At 37.8% G+C, this 23,382-nt stretch overlaps 1 protein-coding gene, 1 non-coding gene and 1 pseudogene across 4 annotated transcripts in view; all 3 read left to right on the forward strand.

Annotated features, from left to right (window-relative positions):
* The window catches only part of LOC108868591 (ankyrin repeat-containing protein NPR4-like), a 13,078-nt gene extending 501 nt beyond the window's left edge, over nucleotides 1–12,577 (forward strand). For 2 of the 3 annotated variants that reach the window (XM_048578872.1, XM_048578873.1), the window contains 4 exons: nucleotides 1–589; nucleotides 2,751–2,791; nucleotides 11,864–12,334; nucleotides 12,414–12,577. The exon at nucleotides 1–589 is cut by the window's left edge. In XM_048578872.1, coding sequence (XP_048434829.1) covers nucleotides 2,758–2,791; nucleotides 11,864–12,334; nucleotides 12,414–12,562 — 654 coding nt within the window. In that variant the 5' untranslated portion in view covers nucleotides 1–589; nucleotides 2,751–2,757 and the 3' untranslated portion in view covers nucleotides 12,563–12,577. The remainder of the gene's footprint in view (nucleotides 590–2,750; nucleotides 2,792–11,863; nucleotides 12,335–12,413) is intronic. The other variant, XM_048578874.1, reaches the window with a different exon arrangement.
* LOC103965804 overlaps nucleotides 1,256–23,382 on the forward strand; it is a 44,235-nt pseudogene continuing 22,108 nt past the window's right edge.
* LOC103959736 lies at nucleotides 12,868–23,246 on the forward strand. The gene is made up of 13 exons (XR_007256214.1): nucleotides 12,868–13,012; nucleotides 15,267–15,314; nucleotides 15,590–16,017; nucleotides 16,330–17,838; nucleotides 18,085–18,668; nucleotides 18,833–18,954; nucleotides 19,169–19,660; nucleotides 21,655–21,722; nucleotides 21,804–21,876; nucleotides 22,108–22,236; nucleotides 22,346–22,535; nucleotides 22,637–22,775; nucleotides 22,900–23,246. It is a non-coding gene; the product is annotated as an ankyrin repeat-containing protein ITN1 (transcript).

The following is a 23,382-nucleotide window of genomic DNA, read 5'->3' on the forward strand; positions in this document are numbered from 1 at the left end:
GTTTCGAAAGTACCTCTCAAGACTCTTTATTGTAAGTGTTTTAAGCACACTTTTGTTGGTTTAAAGATGATGCAAGTGTCAAGTACTCACACTGCCGAGTCCATCATACTTTGTGTTGGATCAAAAACGCTTCGGGCAAATGCTCCTGAGTCAACTTGGGAAGCCTCGTACTCTGTGATGAAGAGGTGTGAAAGTATCTGCAGAAGAAGAATACTAGTTAAACAATGTCGATGTCAAGCGACCATCTCCCAGATTGAAATCTGTGGCTAATATGATCACCTGCTCTGCTGTTGGCCTAGCCATCTGCATCCTTTTGCAAGCAGGCTTCAATAAACGAGCAGAACTCTGTTGAAAATTGGTGTTTTGAAGGTGTAGGTGATCGATCATCCAAGATGTGCCATAGACCTCAGAACTTTAGTTGCAAAACAACGGCGGATGTAGGCAATGGAAAGGATATGAATGCAGCAACGGGTCCTTCATTAGCTGTACATGGGAATTCTCCAGTACCACACTCAAAGAGAGCTTGACCAAGGCTCCAAATATCAGCTGGATAGGAATAATTCTCATTTCAAATCCGCTCAGGCGATATGTAAGTGACTGTCCCAACAAATGTCGCACACTGGTAGTTATGTTGCTAGCTTTGTTAATACCAAAAGACCACTTTTAATATCTATGCGTCAAATGTAACATGAAAGATGACCAACTCCGTGCAAGTAGCTCAGTCCCTTCCACATGAAAACATAAAAAAAAAAGAACCTTAAACACCAAGCAAACGCACCAGTATTCTGATCAATATAGCTGAAACCGAGTGGGAATATTCTTACGCTTAGAAGCTTTTGAAACGTAGAAGAAGGTAGAGGTTCAGGTATTCTTTTCTGCAACCTTGGGCATGTATTTGGCAATCTAGTGCTGGACAAAGAATGTTTTACGATTTAGGGCTTGATAACTTCTACATAGCATGTGCCAATTTTTATTAGTGTAGGCGCTGTACCTAGGCTTACTCGATACTACTGCCTTGATACTTAAATTAATTTGTAGGCAAAGTATGTCTTCTAAACTCCCAGCTAGGCTTACTTGATATTGCTGCTGTGATCTTTAAATTAAATTGTAGTTAAAAGTATGGCTTCTAAACTCCCAAGTGTCAAAAGTTAAGATTCCATATATACTTGGTTCACTATTTATTTCTTTATTTTCATTTATAAACACATGATCATGATCTACCTATAATAAAATCTCCTTTGGATAAATTGACATATTTAGCATGGCAGCAGAGTTCAACTCAGTAGAAAACCCAGGTATCTATCATCAAAATCAAAGTATTAAATCTATATGAAAGGTTGTCTTGGTTTTCTTATGTGTAAGGAGCGCATGGTCGCTCACTCTTGAATTTAATATGAAACTAGATTAAAGTCATACCATGCTATGTACTTAAGAAGTTATTTTAAGTTATTCCAGGAAATTGAAGAAGAAAGTAGTTAATATATTGTATAAAAGGCCATAGTTAATTACATGCGTACCCTTGACAGATGAGTGTCAAGCTCTGTTCAGTGCTGTAAGGAGGGGTGATTGGCAAGAAAAGGAGGAGATTCTTACACTGCTTTTCATAGTCACAACAGTTTTAAAAATAGTTTATGAATTGTCATCTGCTTTATTCTACAACTGATTATTCTTAACGCACAACGAAAACACTTTTCTATAAACTCATAGCAATCCCTAATTAATCCTAAGCTGGATGAATCAGTCCAAATATACAAAACCCAGTCTATTAAGAACTTCAGAGCGATTCCTTAGTGCAGCCTTGGGCATCCATTTGCCAATCTAGTGCTGGACAAAGAATGTTTTGAACTTTAGGGCTTGATAACTTCTACATAGTATGGCAAACTGTCAATTTTTATTACTTGATATTGCTGCTTTGATCCTTAAATTAATTTGTAGGCAAAGTAAGGCTTCTAAATTCCCAACTAGGCTTACTTGATACTGCTGCTTTGATCCTTAATTTAATTTGTACGAAAAGTATAGCTTCTAAACTCCCCAAGTGTCAAAAGTTAAGATTCCATGCATAGTTGGTTCTTTCATTGTTTATTTTTGTTGGAAAGACAATTAAAAAATGTGAAAGTATCATAACTTGTCAAGTCATTGCTAATATGGACGGGCATGTTCTGCTGATTTGTTAAGAATGTCGATCCATAAAATACATGACAAACTTCGTATAAAAAAGGGGACAAAATCATTTATTTATCGTTGACTATATAGTATATAATAGCCTTCATGCATGCGCTCACAGGCGTGTAGAAGGTATTTTTTGAATTACGGCGTGTTGGGATGGACTTACACGTTTTAAATGTTTTTGTATAATTTAAAAAAAAAAAAACTGTACAAAAAGAATTAATTATTAAAAAACACTGCTATATGAAGAAAATACCCTTGCATTATTTGGTGCATTATTTTAGATTGCTTTTGAACTTTTTTGTTTTGGAGGCATTTTTGTCCTTTTTTTTTTTTGTGAAGCTTGACACTATTCACTTTAGTGTTGGCTTTATATATAGAGATGAGAAACAGGTTTAGCAGCACCAATGCTATAGCACCCCAATTCAAGCTGAAGCAGTTTTCTGAAGGCTTCCCCATTTCAATTCAAGTAGTGAGTTGTTAATTACTTATCCTTTTTGTTCACTATTTCTTTCTTTGTTTTCATATATAAACACATGATCATCATCTACCTATACTAAAATCTCCTTTGGATAAATTGACAGATTGAGCATGGCAGCAGAGTTGAGGGGATCACAAAACTCAGGTATCCATGCAGAGTTGAGTAGATCAGAAAACTCAAGTATCTATCATCAAAATTAAAGTATTAAATGTATATGAAGGGTTCTCTTGGTTTCCTTCTATGTAAGAAACACATGGTCACTCACTCTGAATTTAATATCAAGGGTGGAATCATGAAGAATAAATAGACGTGATTTCAAGATTTTATTCTCAAATTTTGATATCAAACTCAAGGGTTAGTGACCATGAACCCTTGACCATCGGGAGACCAAAAGAACGAGACTCGACATGTTTATCACTATCTTGTGTATTATTTTGTTTTATCTTTCTATTCCAAAATTTTAATTTCAATTTTCTTCCTATAATCCTTGTTTCACAATTAAATTTTAATCTTAAAACCTTGATATCAAATCCAAGGATTAGAGATTGTTGGGTGTGCTGGGTGTCTAGTGATAAAAGTTGGGTGTGAAGAGATGGTTGTGTATAAATAGAAACTATGTTAAAGTCATAACATGTCTGTAGACATCGAAATTTCAGTAAAACAAATGTTCACCAATGCATTAAAGTTTTGACGTGTCAAGGCATACATGGCATACGCCACGTGTTGTACAAATTATACACGTGGCGTGTGACTCAACAAAATAGGGAGAAATACCCTTGAAGGATTAAACAAGTTTTTCTTCTCATTTTGGGCAATGACAAGGCAAGTACATTTCAATCCATTGAGGATCAAAACAAGTTTTTCTTCTCATGTTGGGCAATGACAAGGCAAGCATACTTCAATCCATTACGGATCAAAGCAAGTTTTTCTCATTTGGGCAATGACAAAGCATACACATTTCAAGTTTAAAATGGTGTTAAGTGGGAAATTAAGCCATAAGTTACACCACTTCAAGTTTAAAATGGTATTAAGTGGGAAATTAGGCCATAAGTTACACCACTTCAAGTTTAAAATGGTATTAAGTGGGAAATTAGGCCATAAATTACACCACTTTAAGTTTTAAATGGTATTAAGTGGGAAATTAGGCAATAAGTTATACCACTTCAATTTCAATATTGCATTAAGTGGGAAAATTAGGCAATGGTGCTTGGAAAAGAAAAAAATATTTTGTGGTGGTGATTCATTCTCAAAGCCTATAAATAGGCTTCTCCATCAAGGTATCAAGCATCAACCAATTCACAAATACATTTCTCCACACACCAAAACCTTGAAGCCTTAGAGTTCTAAAGCTCTCAAGAAAATCCCGAAGGATCAAGAAAGCACTCTTTGTTCTTCGTCAAATCCTCCCTCAAGATCAAGCCCCAACGGCCCTTGAAGAACTTCCACCAACTCAAGATCAAGCCCCGACGGCCCTTGAAGAAAGTGTTCATCCGTTCATCCCAAGATCAAGCCCCAACGGCCCTTGAAGAACTTCCACCAACTCAAGATCAAGCCCCGACGGCCCTTGAAGAAAGTGTTCATCCGTTCATCCTAAGCTCAAGCCCCAACGGCCCTTTGGATCAACAACCTCAACAAATCCACACATCCAATCGTTCTTCAAGATTAAGCCCAAAAGCCCTTGAAGATCCACTCATCCATCAACCTTCAAGATCAAGCCCAAAAGCCCTTGAAGAAATCCACACAACCATTATTCAAGATCAAGCTCCGACGGCCCTTGAAGAAAGTGTTCATCCGTTCATCAACTGTTCATCCTTAGATCAAGCCCCGACGGCCCTTTGGATTAACAACTCATCCACAAACCTACACCCTACGAAGATAGAATCAGAGGACCAAATTAGAGAGAGATCGTAACCCCAAAATCATCAAACAAAATATTATTTTGTACACGTTATTCTTGTTTTTTGTTTCAAGGAACTTTCGTGTTCACAAATTTGGCACGCCCAGTGGGACATCTCTACCTCTCATCTCTATCCTCAAATCATCGAAAAACGCAAATGGCATCAAGAAAGGATCAAGCTGTTCCTGCAATCAAAGCAAAGAACAAGAACATCATCGCCGCAAGTGGTGATATTTCGGGCACCATAACCCGAAGTAAGGCAAGAGCTCTTTTTGCCGCGGCTTCCGCCCCTGCATTAACTCTGTCAAAGGAACAAGAGCACCTGAGGCACGAGCCTGTGATCACCCTAGCCTCGCTAAGGGCATCAAGAGGGGAAAGCCTGAGGAAATACTCAAAGTCCCTACTCTCCGACGCTAATTCGAGCGGCAGTACAACCATGCAAGTCATGACCACTGGAGTAACTTCAATCGAGGAGCAGCTAGCTCAGATGAATGAAGCAATCGCAAAGCTCACACGGACTGCAGAGGAGAAAAACTTGCAAACCGCCGGACTCATCAAGCGTCTGGAGGCATAGCATGGCGTCAAAATGAAACCAAGCTCTCTTCCAACTAAGAAGACCGAAGAAGGCTTTAACCCAAATGCCTACGAACTCATGTCAAAGGCTAGGCATGACTTTGCTTCCTCTTCAAATCTTGGAAAGAAGGTTTCAAACACCGTCAATGACAAAGAACGTAACCTCACCAAAACTCAAAAGAAGTTGAAGGAGCATGGTTACGGAGTTGACAACAACAAAGCCGAACTTGGCTTCACACCAAATGCACCTGTGAAGATTTCAAGCAAAGTGAAGAAAGCTAGCGCTCAACACATCAGCATGAGCATTGAACAAGACCAAAAAGAGCCTAAACCCGCCCCTCGGACGTCGGTCTTCGATAGGATGAGCCATTCAAGCTCTAGAATTTCAGCGCTTAATCGCATTGGTAGTCAAGGCCGAACCTCTGTCTTCAAGAGGCTTAGCGCTCCAACATCCTAAAGCTCTGTTTTTGAAAGGTTATTAAAGCCTAAGAAACAAAGCAACACAACTGTCTCTCCTCTGCGACGATCAGCTTCGGAAAGATTTGAAGATAATGAGAAGCCTTTTGGAAAGAGGAAGACAACACCAAAGGAAGAAAAGTTTGATGGGTTAGCAGAAAAATGCGACGTTCGAAGCTTGATTCCTCCAAGGATGAAGCGCCAAGCAATCCTAGAGGTCAACACAAAAGGACCATTGAAGGTAAGGAGGCGCATCATCGTCCACACTGGCAAATCTTCATGCCAACAAACCCAAGAGGACGGCACTGAAGGTGAAATCCCTAAGAAAGATGTCACTTTTGGCTCTTTCGACTCAAAGTCTTCACCTCGACTGTTGGGGGCATGCTCCAAGTCAAGTGAAATTGAAGGATGGACTCATGTCACTCCGAAGAAACTGCACGAGAAACACATGTCTTCTCCACAAGTGCACCAATCGGAAAAGGGGCAAAGCAGCTACCGTCAACCTTCAAAGCTACATGAAAATGTTGAGGATGATGAAATTACAACACAAAGATCGTTCATGCGGGATCTTTTCTTCCTCGAAGACGTCATCAATTACTCGATCAAGGCTCCTTGCTATGACGATTGTGAGGAATGCAGTTCGAAGATCGCTTCGAAGAAATTGGACAAGCAGCAACCATCTTGTCCACAAGTTTATCAGTCGAAAATAGGGCAAAACAGCTCTTGTCAACCTCCAGAACAATGTGAAAGTGCTGGAGATAATGAAATTTCGACACAAAGATCGTCCATCCCCATCACAATGTGCGACCTCTTCCCAGAAGACTTCTTCAATTACTCGGTCAAGGCTCCTTCCTATGAAGATTGCGAGGAACGCCTCTCCCAGATCGCTTGACAAGTCCACAACAACAACAAAAGCTCCTCGTTCGCACGAGCCTAAAAGGTGACAACAAAAGCTCCTCGTTCGCACGAGCCTAAAAGGTGACAACCAAACGCTCCTTGCCTGCACGAGCTGAAACTGCAAACAGCACCAAACGCTCTTTGCCTGCACGAGCTGAAACTGCAAACGGCACCAAACGCTCCTTGCCGATCATCCAATCCCGGCTGATTGGAAAATCTCAGACGACTTGCCTAACGAGGAGGTGTTCTACATCGACATCTTCCCAACATGGACGATGTTCTTCAACAGATCTGCACGAGCAGACGGAGCGGGGGCATGAGTAGTATTCATGTCGCCACAAAGGCAAATACTACCTTACTCCTTCCAACTGAATGAGCTATGCTCCAACAATGTTGCTGAGTACCAAGCATTGATCATCGGGCTCCAAATGGCGATCAACATGGAAATCACAGCTCTTGAGGTATATGGCGATTCCAAGCTCATAATCAATCAACTCTTAACTGAATATGAGGTGAGGAAAGATGATCTCGTCCCATACTTCCGGCTAGCGACCCAACTGCTACAAAAGTTCGAAGCTGTGACATTGGAACATGTGCCAAGAAAGGAAAATCAAATGGCAGACGCTCTCGCCAATCTAGCCTCGAGTATGACACTAGGAAAAGATGAAGTTGCAGACGTGCCAGTTTTCCAAAGATGGGTGATTCCGCTCGTTAATGAAATGTCACTAGATGATACAAATGTCATCTCAGTACTTCCAGTCGATGCTGAAGAGTGGAGACAGCTGCTGATCGACTACTTAGAGCACGGAAAGCTTCCAGATGATCTCAAACACCGTTCAGAAATACGTCGACGAGCACCTCGCTTCCTTTACTACAAAGGAACACTCTATCGACGCTCTTTTGAAGGAGTGCTCTTGAGATGCCTAGGTGAGGAAGAAGTTAATCTAGCCATGGAAGAAGCACATTCAGGTGTGTGTGGGGCACATCAGTCTGGACCAAAGCTACATTTCCGGCTTAAAAGAATGGGTTACTACTAGCCGAGCATGGTGAAGGACTGCCTGGAACACGCCAAAAGGTGCCAAGCCTGCCAATTCCACGCCAACTTCATACATCAACCGCCTGAACCATTACACCCTACAGTTGCTTCATGGCCGTTCGACGCATGGGCATTGGACGTTGTAGGACCAATTACGCCAAAGTCATCTGCAGGGGAAGCTTACATCCTAGCTGCAACAGATTACTTCTCCAAGTGGGCTGAAGCCATCCCTTTAAGGGAAGTAAAAAAGGAAACTGTTGTTCGTTTCATCAAGGAGCATATCATCCACCGATATGGGGTGCCTCGCTACATTATCACTGACAACGGAAAACAGTTCTCCAACCGACTCGTGGACGAGCTTTGCGACAAATACAAGTTCAAGCAGCACAAGTCTTCCATGTATCACGCTCCTGGCCCGCAAGAGCATAAACTGTGTATGGCAAAATCATCAAAAAAAAAAAAAAAAAACCATCACTCATTTGAACTACGTCATGACTTGATCCCTCCTCAACCAAGGGTACGTAGGCAACTTGAAACTTCAAAATTTCAAGTACAGTCACATCATCAAAATAAAAAATAAAAAATAAAAAAAAAGGAAAAAAAAAAACATCTTGGTGATGTATATGTTTTATCTGTATTTAGCACAATACACTGAATAAAATAAAGCATGTTCATTGATATCCGAGAAATTACAAGAGTGTACAAAAAAAAAAAAAAAAAAAAAAAAAAAAAAAGATGAAGCTTTCACAAAGGATGTGTACGTGAAGCCCCACTACGTGGCAACACTCTCGGAGCAGGAGGCATCGAAGCAGGAGGCATCGGAGCAGAAGGCATCGGAGCAAGAGGCATCAGAGATAGAGCATTCGAGGCCTCAATACTTGGCGGAACGCTGGATGACCCAGGAAAAAGGTGCCTCTGGAAGAAAGACGCAAGCCTTTGACGGTCACTTGGCATTCGACCTTGAGATTCTTGCATCTCATCAAGCTTCCTCTTCATGCCCGACGAATAGTTATTTGCAAGCACATGCAAACTTCTATTCTCGTACTTAAGCTGTTTAATCTCCTGCTTAAGATCTTCCACCTCTGCCATCAATGATTCCACTTGACGAGACCGAGCAAGCAGGCGTTGGCCCATGTTGGACACAGAGCTCGCACACTGAACACTGAGAGCGAGGGACTCTTGAACGGCCATCTCATCGGACCGTCCTGAAAGCAGCCTACTATCTTTTGGTGTAAGGAGGTTCCTAGCTACTATTGTAGCTGTTGTTGCATTCTGCATCACTGAGTCTTCACCTGTAAGAGGACCGTTAGAAGATAAGAAATACGGGCACCATACATTACCTTGACGCGGCGCAACCGAATCACTGCTGAGACTCAATTCTAAGCTAAGGTTCGATGGGTTAGCCATTTTTCAAAGGTGTTAAAAGAGATGGGTGGATGGAGTTAAAACTCAAAAGGCCGGAGATGATTTTCAGGAATGAGCAACCTTCAAAGTGTGCATGTTAGAGGTGATCAATACCTCTATAAAAATCAAAGAGGCGTTGGTTCAGAAATCGAAGGACCGCTTATTCAAAAGTGAAGAGACATCGCTCTGCAAATCTCAAAAGCTGGATTTTCCGGCGTAAGTTGGCGACGCTTTCTCAGCTTTTCAGAGCACGGGTGCCACTTTGTCAAAAGATCACGTGGAGGTCATCATCGCAGCTACACATCTTTAGCCGACAAGCGCGAAGTTCGGTGGCGCTTTCTCTGCTTTTCAGAAAACGCATGCAGCTTTGTCAAAAGAGGCGCTCGTTCAGAAATCAAAGAGGCGTCGTTCAGAAATCAAAAAGGCGTATTCAAAGATCGAAGAGTCGTCACTATTTCAAAAAGCCGGATTTGCGGGATCAAAAACGTTTGTCAACAAGGGTAAAAGAACAGTACAACCACTTGCTATTGGGAAATCCCTATATATGTCGACCTTCATCTTTTATGGCAAGGCAGACCTGCAAACAAACAAAAAAAAAAAATGCCCAACTCTTCCTCACCTCCGAGAGTACACTCCCAGCAAAGCATCTCAAAATGCTCAGTTTTCTTCCTCTCCGGGAATGCCCTTGCAAACAAATGACACCAAGGCAAAAGTATCTCATATCATCAAGGGCGAAAGCAAAGGTATCTCATATCATGCTTTTCCCCTATCTTTTCCTTTGCCCTTGTTCTCACCTGCCAAGACAAGGACAGAGAAAGCAATATGTCGGAACCTCCACTCAAACTTGCGCTGCCACCAAGAAGTGATGGTCCATTCAAATGCAAGGTTTGCATTCAACTCCTGCATCAGGAACAAATACTACAAGAGAAGATGCTAAACCTGCATAAGGAAATACCACTTCTGCAAAGGGGAGCAAGTAAGGCAAGTGAAAATGATACATTGAAGCATGTGGAGACAAGCTGCAACTGCATATGCTGAGCTATCCTCTAACCCTCTTCAATACGAATTGGAGAGATTGAACAAAGAAACAGAAAAAAAAGAGTAAGCCCAGACCTTCGGAGGAGACCAAAAGAATCCTGCTGCCCAGTTCAAGAGTAGCACAAAGGAAAATCAACGAGTGGAGGAGACCAAAAGAATCCTGCACCCAGTTCAAGAGTAGCACAAAGGAAAATCAACGAGTGGAGGAGACCAAAAGAATCCTGCACCCAGTTCAAGAGTAAGCCTGCGGAAAATCAACGATTGGAGGAAACCAGAAAATCTTCCAGTCGAACTCAAGATCAAGCCTCAATGGCCCTTGAAGAAATTTCCAGCCCAATTCAAGATCAAGCCTCGACGGCCCTTGGGTTGACATCTACATTAAGGGACTTCAAAACGCATCTTCTACACATGTCAAGCACATGTCTACGACGCGCCTTGAAGTGGGGGCATTTGTAGACATCGAAATTTCAGTAAAACAAATGTTCACCAATGCATTAAAGTTTTGACGTGTCAAGGCATACATGGCATACGCCACGTGTTGTACAAATTATACACGTGGCGTGTGACTCAACAAAATAGGGAGAAATACCCTTGAAGGATTAAACAAGTTTTTCTTCTCATTTTGGGCAATGACAAGGCAAGTACATTTCAATCCATTGAGGATCAAAACAAGTTTTTCTTCTCATGTTGGGCAATGACAAGGCAAGCATACTTCAATCCATTACGGATCAAAGCAAGTTTTTCTCATTTGGGCAATGACAAAGCATACACATTTCAAGTTTAAAATGGTGTTAAGTGGGAAATTAAGCCATAAGTTACACCACTTCAAGTTTAAAATGGTATTAAGTGGGAAATTAGGCCATAAGTTACACCACTTCAAGTTTAAAATGGTATTAAGTGGGAAATTAGGCCATAAATTACACCACTTCAAGTTTTAAATGGTATTAAGTGGGAAATTAGGCAATAAGTTACACCACTTCAATTTCAATATTGCATTAAGTGGGAAAATTAGGCAATGGTGCTTGGAAAAGAAAAAAATATTTTGTGGTGGTGATTCATTCTCAAAGCCTATAAATAGGCTTCTCCATCAAGGTATCAAGCATCAACCAATTCACAAATACATTTCTCCACACACCAAAACCTTGAAGCCTTAGAGTTCTAAAGCTCTCAAGAAAATCCCGAAGGATCAAGAAAACACTCTTTGTTCTTCGTCAAATCCTCCCTCAAGATCAAGCCCCAACGGCCCTTGAAGAACTTCCACCAACTCAAGATCAAGCCCCGACGGCCCTTGAAGAAAGTGTTCATCCGTTCATCCCAAGATCAAGCCCCAACGGCCCTTGAAGAACTTCCACCAACTCAAGATCAAGCCCCGACGGCCCTTGAAGAAAGTGTTCATCCGTTCATCCTAAGCTCAAGCCCCAACGGCCCTTTGGATCAACAACCTCAACAAATCCACACATCCAATCGTTCTTCAAGATTAAGCCCAAAAGCCCTTGAAGATCCACTCATCCATCAACCTTCAAGATCAAGCCCAAAAGCCCTTGAAGAAATCCACACAACCATTATTTAAGATCAAGCCCCGACGGCCCTTGAAGAAAGTGTTCATCCGTTCATCAACTGTTCATCCTTAGATCAAGCCCCGACGGCCCTTTGGATCAACAACTCATCCACAAACCTACACCCTACGAAGATAGAATCAGAGGACCAAATTAGAGAGAGATCGTAACCCCAAAATCATCAAACAAAATATTATTTTGTACACGTTATTCTTGTTTCTTGTTTCAAGGAACTTTCGTGTTCACAATGTCATGTACTTAAGAAGTAAGTTATTTTAAGTTACACCAGGATAATTGAAGAAAAAGTAGTCAATATATTATATAAAATGCCATAATTATTACATACGTACCCTTGACAGGGGATATCCCGCATGAGTATGAAGCTTTGTTCGCTGCTGTAAAGAGGGGTGATTGGGATGAAGCGAAGGGGTTACTTACCCTACACCCCAATGCAATAACAGCAACGGATGGATTTGGGACAGCTCTTCACAGCGCAACAATATTCGGGCACGAGCAAATTGTGGAAGAGCTGGTGCAGTTGATGACGGAGGAACAATTGGAGATAAAAAATAGAGATGGTTGGACGGCTCTTGATTATGCTGTAAGAGAAAACATCAAGATGGTTAAATGCATGGTAACGAAGAACCAGAAACTACTCGGTATTGCCACAGAGTCTACCCAAGAGACTCCGATTGTCACCGCTGCTTGGCGTGACCAATGGGATATAGTTCGGTATCTCTACTCTCTCACTCCACCCCAAGATCTAATGCTAGATGAAGGCATTTACGGCTCTAAACTTGTTAGATATTGTCTTTATGCCAAAAAATTTGGTAACGAAACTACCGAATCAAATTTTCTGCATTATACACACACGCATATACAATAATTGGTCTAATTACATACATACAGGTATTGCATGGGAGTTACTTCAGCGTTACCCACGATTTACATGTACTCAAGGCACCATCTCCCCTATAATTGCACTTGCTTCTTTGTCCTCTGCATTCGCGAGTGGGACGTCGCTCAAATTATGGCAAAAGTGGATCTACAATCGTTAGTAACATCTTCCCCTTTCTCTCACTACCATCAAATTTATCAGCATTACATGTAGCATGTACAAATGTCATCTTCCACATAGAGGGTTTCATAAGGTGGTTCAAATAAGATGGTCTTAATGCTAGGAAAACTAAATTTTTAAACTAAATGATGTGTTACCAATAAGAAATAAGCACGTTAATCGATATTTAATTAATAATTTACTCATCTATAACCACATTATTTGATTTAAAAATTTAGGTTCCTTAGCATTACTCATTTCTTAAATCATATACCATAATGGTATGTTTTCATTCACAAAATCTGTTTTAAAATATCTACAATGAGTATTTTGAATGAGGAAATTTATTTCTTGGTAGGTATACGCATAGAGCTTGGTCATTCCGCCAAAGATTTCCGTATAAATGTTCAAAATCAAGAAAATGAACAGGGTAATCAAAGGAATAACACAGGTATGTTACACCTCAAAACTCTAACTACGATTTGATATGTTGAAGTCCGTTTGATATGTTATGCTCTTTCTTTTTCTTTTTTTTTTCTTTTGGAATTGTTTCAATTATCCATCTCCTTGTTTTTAATAATTAGTTAGGTGATGTGGTTGATGGAATGGAATACAATGAAATGTTGTCGGCCTATCCGAACATTACAAGATACAATAAACAACTAACACGGCCTAATCCGAACTTAAACGTGAAAATCAAAAAACAAAAGTATTATATATATACCTATACCACTAGCTATGCCTTGCTTGGTCCCTCGGCACGGTGGAGATTCTGTGCTGCGTCATGAGCACCGGGGCTAAGGAGCGGTTGAGCAACTCAAGCGAACCGCTCTACCTTACTACAACATAGTAAAACAAATGTATTATTTATTATCTATATATATATATAAAGGGATCACACCAAAATAGTGAAACATTTGAACATCTCTAAAACGTCATCAAATTAATAACTGACGACTAGTTTACCCAATTAAAATAGGGTCAAAATTACAAAATGACACAATTCACTTAACCGGAGTTGCTCATGTACATATTTAATGTTTGTGCGCATCTTATATTGACAGTTTTCAACCGTTTATCGTGCAATCATAAATCATTTTAAATAATTATTTTTAAAATTAAACATGAACAGTATCTTATGAAAATTGACTGTATGATGAACGATAGACATACCGGATTCGAGGATCCGGAGGGGATCCTTTTCCTAATTAATAAATCATTTTTTAAATTTTAAAATGATTTAAAACTAAAGGAAAAAAAAAACTTTAAAAAAAAATCAACAGTCATCATCGTATGCAAATCATGAATGCTCTGCACGGATTTGTCAAAATTGATGCCAGGTTTGAAGGAGGCCCCTAAATTTTTTCTCGATTTTTCTTCCCAATTGCCGCTCGTATTTTGCTTTATTTATTTATTTTTATTTTTTATTCTGTCGTTTCCAAATTCGAATTTTCCAGAAATTTAATTTCCTTGTTCTGAAATCCGATTACAAAAATCAAAATTTGATTGTACTGTTATGAGATGATTCAACGGTTTCGTTGACAACATCATCGCCGTCACCAAAGAGTGAGATTCTTCCTTCCCTTTTAACCAATCGATTCGAATTCGAATTGCTTTTCAATTTCGAATTTGGTTTTTTTGGAATCGTTTTTGAAATTGGGTTTTGGTTTCATGGCTGCAAGGGCAGCCGTCGTAGTGGTCTTCGGCTGTTGTTACAGTGGAACAAGAAGGAGGGAGGGGGGATTTTTGGGGGGGGGGGGGGATGGGGAGGGAGAGGGCGGAGGGCGGAGACATGGCAGATTCGCCATGGCAACCGAAGAAAGAAGATTGGCTGGGTGGAACTTTGAAGACATACTGAAAGGGGTGGCGCGGGTGGGCGGGTCTGAGGGGTTAGGCTGGGTGGGAACTTGCAACAGTTTATTTATTTATTTTTAATTTTAATGCTTAAAATTAGTTTTAATTTTTTTTACAAAGATAAAAAATAGTTTTAAAATTTGAAAATGATATATTTAATCAAGAAATTTACTAGAATAAATAAAGAGGGGTGTGTGAACAACTATAAATAAAGAGAGGTGATTTTCACGTACTCTGTTAAGCCTTTTAATTACACATCCTTATTTAATTGTGGTTGTTGATTTTGTTTGAATTATTCGATTCGATGACTATAAATCAAGAGAAGTGTGCGAAAATTATAAAGGATGGGTGAAAATCACTTTTTTTTTGTATTATTGATTTATTGGAATCAAATTTATGTGAAGATTCATTCATTTGAATTTGGGATCAAATATTTCGAGGATTTGTATTGATTGGATTTGGAAATTGCTGAACCCATGGAAATTGCAGTTCGAATGGGCAAGCTTCCAAAATCTATGGTGCCTGGGTATTAAGCTATTGTTGGGTTTCATAAAAAATTTCCTTAAAATAAATAAGAATTGCATTCTATTTTATGTAATTGTTTGTTTATTGTTTCATTTTGTATTACAAGTATATTTCATAAATAGAGAATTAATTATTTTAAATTATGTTATTATTTATTTTCTGAATTGTTCTCTAACATCTTGAACCACCAAGATCCATGGATTTGGGTCTTTAAACTTGTGGATTTGAACTCAATTAAGTATATTTCATGCATATTGCCATATAACATGTAATCAGCATATAAAGAAATTTTGGCAGCAAAATCTGATTTTATATTTGTGTTGCAGTCTTGGGTTTACTACAAGCACTTCCATCGAGGCTTTTAGAGTTTTTGGGTATGTGGATATTAATTAATTTATTTTTTATGGAAAATGATAACGTATGGTTAACTTCTAACATATCTCTATTGAATTCATTTTGTTGATTTCGTTTGATTTATCAAATCCGATAAGTATAAATTAAGAGAAGTTTGTGAGAAACTAAAAATTGTGTATGAAAATCAGCTTGCATTTTCCTTTTGTTTAAACTAATAATTTATTTATTCTATCTTTTTATTTCGTAAAAATGTGGTTGTGAGTTGTGAGTTACATTGTTTTGAATGTCAACGTAGGAATCAAGCGCATTCGTGAGCTGAAATTGATCCATGTTCGGTCACGTCAAATTTTGGACTGCATGTGTGACGTGATAAAACATTTAACTCGTAAAGAAATGAGGGATGGCGATGTATATGGTGCAATATTCGTAGCTGTTGAAAATGGGATTGTTGAGGTCGTTACTTCTTTATGTAAAGCCAGACCAGAACTGTTATTCAGAACGAATGGAGACAACAAGAACATATTTCAGCATGCTGTTGAATGCCGTCAAGAAAAAGTTTATAGCCTTATATACGGGGTTCGTCAAAGAAATCTCATTACGAATTTACTAGATGATTCCTACAACGACCTCCTACATAGTGCGGGGATGTTATCTCCATTGGCAAAGCTTGATCGTATTGCAGGTGCAGCCTTGCAAATGCAGAGAGAAAGGCAATGGTACAAGGTTAGAATTATTTCCCTTTATATTATTCTTCTAGGCTTAATTACATCTATGACCCCTGAAATTCATTCCGAATACTTAATCCCATGAAATTCAAATTGTGTCACTTAATAATTTGAAATTTGACTTCTTTCTCACCTTGTTACATGTCGATGCTGTCCAAGAATAATATAAATTCAACCTCATTATATGCTTAAACTTAAACCGTATCCATGTATCAAATGATGCATCATTTTTTTTCCTTTTCTAATTACTGCAAGAACACGATCAACTAATATCACCACGGTGCATAATTTTTTGTTCAATGAAATGCAGGAGGTAGAGAGTATTCATTTCCAACTCTCGGGATCCTCAACTAAAAATAAAGATGGTTTGATACCCTCTAAACTATTTACCAAGAGTCACGAGAAATTGCATAAGGAAGGAGAAAAGTGGATGAAGGGAACATCAAGTTCTTGTACAGTTGTCAGTGCCCTCATTATTACAATTATGTTTGCTGCAGCATTTACAGTTCCTGGTGGAAACAACCAAGAAACAGGTTTCCTATATTCTTAAACCAAAAACTATTTATGGTTTTTATAGTTTCAGATGCAATTTCGCTCTTTTCTTCCGCAACATCAGTGTTGATGTTTCTGGGCATCCTTACATCGCGTTATGCTGAAGATGATTTTCTCAAATCCTTACCCACAAAAATGATAATAGGCCATTCCACACTCTTCATCTCCATTGCGACCATGATGGTTGCCTTTTCTTCTGCCTTATTCATCATGCTTCAAGACAAACCATGGATTACTTATCCAATCGTCTTCCTTGCTGGTGTTCCTATCATTTTATTTGTTTGGATGCAATTTCCCCTTCTCGTTGACTTTTTCGTGTCTACTTATGGTGGAGGAATATTCGATAGGAAAGTCAAACGCTGGATAAATTCTTGATGGTGTATGCGATATACTAATTGTGTAAGTTGTAGTAATGTTTGTCACTTCTAAGAAAGCTTGTATGCATTGTACACGCTATACAATTGTTTGGTTCCTATAATAAAAACTCCATTGCTCAATCTCTTATTTTTTTATTTTCGTGGCTAGTTCTGCTGATTGTTACAGGGTTTTGGCTAGACAGGGAAATGACTGGATCCTCACTTATAGATAGGTTTAGTGTGTCATTGAATTGGTCATGGATGATTATTCTTCCAAATACAGGGGAACTGAATAGTACAGAAACACAAGAGTCTTCTTTGTGGAAAGCTTTGCCAGTCATAGATAGGCTAAACTTTGCTGTTTCAGACTGTTGATAAACATGGTAGTTATTGAACCCTTCTGGCTTTTTTTCTATGGGTATACTATCCACACATCCATTTTTACTTCTCACACACCCTCTTAATTTTCGACCATCAGATTAAATGAATTGAAGAATATCAAATGACAGAAATTAATAAGGGGTGTTGAGAAGTAAAACATGGTGCGTGGATAGTACATCCCTTCTTATAACATTCGCAATTGTTTGCTGTGCATATATTTTGCCCAAGGTTTCTGAAATCAACGGACACTTTCCCCAAATGTGTTATCTTCTGCAATAAAACACGTTAGTGTTGGGAGCGGAGGTTACTAAGATGTTCTCGCAGCCATGCTCGCAACTTTCACCCAAGCTCGTTGATGTTGCACACAGCGTACAATCTGATCAGCAGTTTCACTGTTCCTCTATCCGATCGCCCAAACCAAAATTCAGTTTCCACAATTCGTGGAAATTCAAAATCCAACCAAAAGGAAAGAGCTTTTTTCTTAGCTCTTGTAATCCAGCCATTTGGATCCTCTGCAATATATTACACAGGTTAATCCATAATGTTTTCCACGCAATATATTACATTTTTCTCGACTTATTTTCATGTTTTATGAACGGATTTGGATCCTCTGCAAGCTTGATTATAATACAAAAGTATGACAAATTATATATATACTAAACGCCTAACTTCCTGTTAATTCCTTCTGTGTCCTTTTTACTGTTACTTCGCCAGTGTTCTTCCGTTTTTGCCCTTTAATTGTTCTTTAAGTTTTGTTTTTTGTGTTTATTATACAGTAAAATGGCGTTTTTGTCCCTGCTGTGCGATAGAAATCTGTCGATTTCTCCACGCATCCTCTACTTTTATGAGATGTCGACGCGTTTTCATGGTTCCAGAAGTTCTCGAGCCTTCCTTTTTTGATTTCGATTTCGATCTCCAGTTGTCTGTTTCTCTCTCTCTCTCTCCCCCCCTTCCCTCTCTTGCTGCGTTGCGATCCTCACACCACAATCTCATCCTTACAGATTCGTCCTCTTCGTCTCGATCCCGAACTGTAAGTTTCCTCTCTCTGCTCGCTCTTTCGCTCTCTTCTCTAACCCTAATTTCCTCCCTCCGATCATCATTCCGTTCAATCTCCCAGATCCCTAATTGTTTTTATCATTTATATAAAAATGGATTAAATTTTCGATTTTTCTTTTCACCCCTTATTAAATTGGTCCAGCATCTTTCATTTTTCAGTTTCCTCTTTCTTTTCTTCTCTCTGTCTTTCCGTTTCTCTCTATTTCTCCGTTTGTCTTTCGGTTTTGATTCCAATCGGATTGTGTGGGAGGGTGTTTGGCATGTTTTTCTCGCTGTTTTCCACGAACGAATCGCTCTGTTGCAGGTGTGTTTGTTCATGCGTTGCTTTATTTTCTGTTTGGTTAGGAAGAAATTTTTTTATATGATTGTTGTAAAGTTCGGCTCTTCACCTATTTTGCTTAGCGTTTTTTTCTATTTCTTCGTGTTTTACATCTGGTTCTTTCGTTTGATTTCGTTTTTTGGTTGCAGGAAACATTACCCTCTCTCTCTCACACTCAGAAAGCACCAACAACACTGTTTGGCTTGCATAGGTTCGTGAATTTGATGAAAATTAAAATGAATTTAAGGAAAAGAGTTTGAAGAAAGCGAAGGTATGCAGATGCTACATGTTGATTTGGTTAATTTAGTTTTTTCTCTTTTTTTTTCCTCAAATTTATTTGATGGCATGATTTTTTAATCCTCATGATACATATCAATCTTATTTAATAATGAAATAACATACTTATGTTAGCTAAAGTCAAAACAGAAAACTATTTCTTTTACCCGTCCAGTTTAATAAATCAAGTTTACATAATTGGTGTTCAGGTGTGCAATAAGGTGTTAAAAAGTTCGTTTAATATTAACAGAGGTACATATACAAGGATTATTAGCTATACCTTAAACACTAAAGCTTACACCACAATGGTAAGGATCAATGGTATGTGAAAAAATTCAGAGTTTATTAGCTTTCTTTCATTAACGTTTTACATTTCAATTCAATCTTTACTAACCTTTCTCTTCAGTGGAATTGGCTGATTTTGTGAGTTATTTGGTTTTCTTGGCACATGGGATTTCAATTTTTTTTCCGTCGTTTATGTGTGGTTTGTCTGATGTATTTTGATTTTTGATTTTAGAAAAAGTTAAGGATACGATCAAACGTTTATTAATGAGTTTCTATTTTTTTTAATTGTGTGTGATTTAAATTTTTTCGAGCTTTGGGTGTACTTTTCTGATCTGCTTTGATTTTTAGGTGCAGCAAGAGTTGTTGCTCGAATTTCCAATTTTTCTCTGCGGCTTTGCAAGCTCCTTATCATCAAGGTATATAATTTTTTTCCTTTTCCCTTAATCTTTTGTTGGATGGAATGGATTTTTTTTTTTAGTTTTTAGTTTTTTTTTCGGAGGGACTATTTTTTGTTTGCATATGAGTTTTTTGTGGTTTTTGTTTGGATATTTAAGTTTTGGCCATTTGCAAATAGTTTTTCTAAATAAATAATGAAAAATGGGTCTCTGCTTTTTGTGAAAAAGGGAAATGGTGTGTTGTGAGTGATTGAATAATATTTACATTGCAATTAATAAAGTTAGCTTTAATTGTGGTAAAATCAATTGTAAATGATCCAAAATGACTATATGATTGGAAACACTATAGCGACGACAACCAACAATCTTTGATGCTGTGAAGATAACAATTTTAGTCTTTTGGATTGAGAATGCCAAACTAATAAATTTATTGAAGAATTACAAGATCTTAAAAATATGTAGATTTGAAAATGTGTAAAATTGTACACATTTTTTTTAAAAGAAAAGTTAAACAACAAATATATATATATATATATTTTAAATAGTTTTCGGCATCGAATTTTGATTTGTTTATTTGCAGAGGAAGGAGAATGTGACCCGATTAGCTATAAACTTGCAGTAAACTTTTATATTTGTTTAGGCTTAAAGATTTGAACCTGAAAAGTGGTTCCACAAAACCTGAAAAGTGGTTCCACAAAACCTGAAAAGTGGTTCCACAAAACCTGCAAAGTGGTTCCACAAAAATCTGCAAAGTGGACGGTATGTTGCTTGCAGCAGTAGGTTGTTCTTTTCTATTTAAGTTGTAAGCTTTGTTTTCTAACCCATCGTTTGGTTTCGGAGCAAAAAAAATTTAATAACAAAAACGTTTTTTTTTTATTTTTTTTATTTTTATGCAGAGCCGAAAAAAAACAACAAATATATATATGTAAATTTAATCTTTTGTTGGATGGAATGGATTTTTTTTTTTAAGTTTTTAGTTTTTTTTTCGGAGGGACTATTTTTTGTTTGCATATGAGTTTTTTGTGGTTTTTGTTTGGATATTTAAGTTTTGGCCATTTGCAAATAGTTTTTCTCAATAAATAATGAAAAATGGGTCTCTGCTTTTTGTGAAAAAGGGAAATGGTGTGTTGTGAGTGATTGAATAATATTTACATTGCAATTAATAAAGTTAGCTTTAATTGTGGTAAAATTAATTGTAAATTATCCAAAATGACTATATGATTGGAAACACTATAGCGAGGACAACCAACAATCTTTGATACTGTGAAGATAACAATTTTAGTCTTTTTGGATTGAGAATGCCAAACTAATAAATTTATTGAAGAATTACAAGATCTTAAAAATATGTAGATTTGAAAATGTGTAAAATTGTATACATTTTTTTAAAAGAAAAGTAAAACAACAAATATATATATATATTTTAAATAGTTTTCGGCATCGAATTTTGATTTGTTTATTTGCAGAGGAAGGAGAATGTGACCCGATTAGCTATAAACTTGCAGGTTTTGTGGAACCACTTTTCAGGTTTTGTGGAACCACTTTTCAGGTTTTGTGGAACCACTTTTCAGCTTTTCTGGAACCACTTTACAGGTTTTGTGGAACCACTTTACAGATTCAAATCTTTAAGCCTATTGTCTGCTCTCTCTTCCTCTCTCTCTCTCTCTCTCTCTCACACCCAGATTTAGCTTTTTTCCCTGTTTTGTATCTTTTGGCTCTCTCTTTCTCTCTCTCTCTCTCTCTCTCTCTCTCTCTCTCTCTCACCCAGATTTAGCTTTTTTCCCTGTTTTGTATCTTTTGGCTGATTTTGTGAGTTATTTGGTTTTCTTGGCACATGGGATTTCAATTTTTTTTCCGTCGTTTATGTGTGGTTGTCTGATGTATTTTGATTTTTGATTTTAGAAAAAGTTAAGGATACGATCAAACGTTTATTAATGAGTTTCTATTTTTTTTAATTGTGTGTGATTTAAATTTTTTCGAGCTTTGGGTGTACTTTTCTGATCTGCTTTGATTTTTAGGTGCAGCAAGAGTTGTTGCTCGAATTTCCAATTTTTCTCTGCGGCTTTGCAAGCTCCTTATCATCAAGGTATATAATTTTTTTCCTTTTCATTTAATCTTTTGTTGGATGGAATGTATTCTATTTTCTTATTCCCAGCTTTGAATTTAGAAAGCAGTGGCTGCTACAGTACAACTCCAATTGCATATCTTATTTTTGTGCCTTCTGTTTAATCCGTTGTCAGGTAAGGCTCACATCTTTCAAATTTGTCTTCGTTTTGGATTGCATGTCTACATAAGGATTTAACATTTTATAGTGTAGTTTCAATCATAAAAGATAGTTAACTAAGGTTTTCTGAATCATTATTAGGGTTGGTTTTTGCATAATAGTTTCGAAATGTAACCTCTATGTGTTTGTTTTGGTTGATTGTAGATTACATATTGTCAAGTATTTAATAATTGACTTTTTTTCCTAGGGTTCTCATCCCATTATCTGTTGTTTGGAGTTCAAAACAGAATGGACAACCTCCTGTGATTTGCAAGCTTTTAAACCACCAAAAAAACATAAGGGTCTCTGCATGTAAAGTGTGCACAAGTTAAGGCAGGTAAATTTCAAAAACTCATCTTTGTACAAGCTGTTATAATTATTATTTTCTTACTATAATTTTGGTTTTAATGATAAAATTTGGATTTGCCCATTTGGGGATTTTCCAGTTCAGAACCTATGAAACAAGTAGCACTACTGATGCACTGTTGGAGAGATTATGAACCTCTGTTAAGTCACAGTCCAGTGAAGGGATTAGCCCGTTCGACTTTGTGTTTTAGATGAATCCGTTTCGGATTGGGAGAAAATTTAAACCCAGAAAAAGTTGGGTTTCCTGATGAGTTGTCCGGCAGATTTCAGGTGACTAATTTCATGATTACAGATAACTTTGTACCATGACATTGTGGTATGCTATCGAATCTAATTAGCGATTTTTTTGTATGGTTTTTCTGTGGATGCAGGTTGACAACAAACAGGTTGATCACATCTTCAGTTTTCTGACTGATTTATTCAATCCTATCAGTTCTGATTCTGTCCCTTCATAACATTTCCAGCACCATCTGCCTTGCTCTCATCACAGCTTGGCTTTCAGCTCCTCAGGTAAAGTTTTCACCTTTTATTCTTTAGGAAAATAACAAAGATTCCAAATTTATTGAACTATATAGTGATTTTCTGTCGAGTTTTTTCTTAAAATCTTTAATTTAAATTTTTTTAATTTGAATAGGAGAAATAGTGGAATGGTGGATGTGAAAGTTTCTTTTACAGCAATTCAAAGGGAAGAGCTTGACAGACAATGGACTCTTCCCCTATTCCTCCACATTCACTTTTACCAATTTCCAAGAACATATTAAATTCCCTCAAACTATAAGCCGAGGTATGGAAAAGCTTTGAATTCATTGGTTTCCTCCAATTAGTATGCAGAACTCTAAAAAAAGAAAAAAGTGAGGGTTGAATGACTACCCTCATATATACACAGACAGATATGTAAAAAAATTAGAATGGTGAAATGAGGATTTAATGACCTATTACTCATTTGGTTCTATTTAAATAAAGTTTGCTGATTGGGTTCAATGACTTATTACTCATTTGCCATTCATAATTCTCTGTTTTTCACTCAAACATTGTGAAAATTGAACCTATAAAATATTTCATATGATTTTAAATCCCGCAGCATCGCGCGGGTACAAATTTCTAGTAGGTAACTAAA

This window comes from the organism of the source record quoted next, unplaced genomic scaffold, assembly GCF_019419815.1.
Source record: "Pyrus x bretschneideri cultivar Hongxiangsu unplaced genomic scaffold, Pyrus_bretschneideri_v1 Contig13, whole genome shotgun sequence".
In the NCBI taxonomy this organism is placed as follows: Eukaryota; Viridiplantae; Streptophyta; class Magnoliopsida; order Rosales; family Rosaceae; genus Pyrus; species Pyrus x bretschneideri.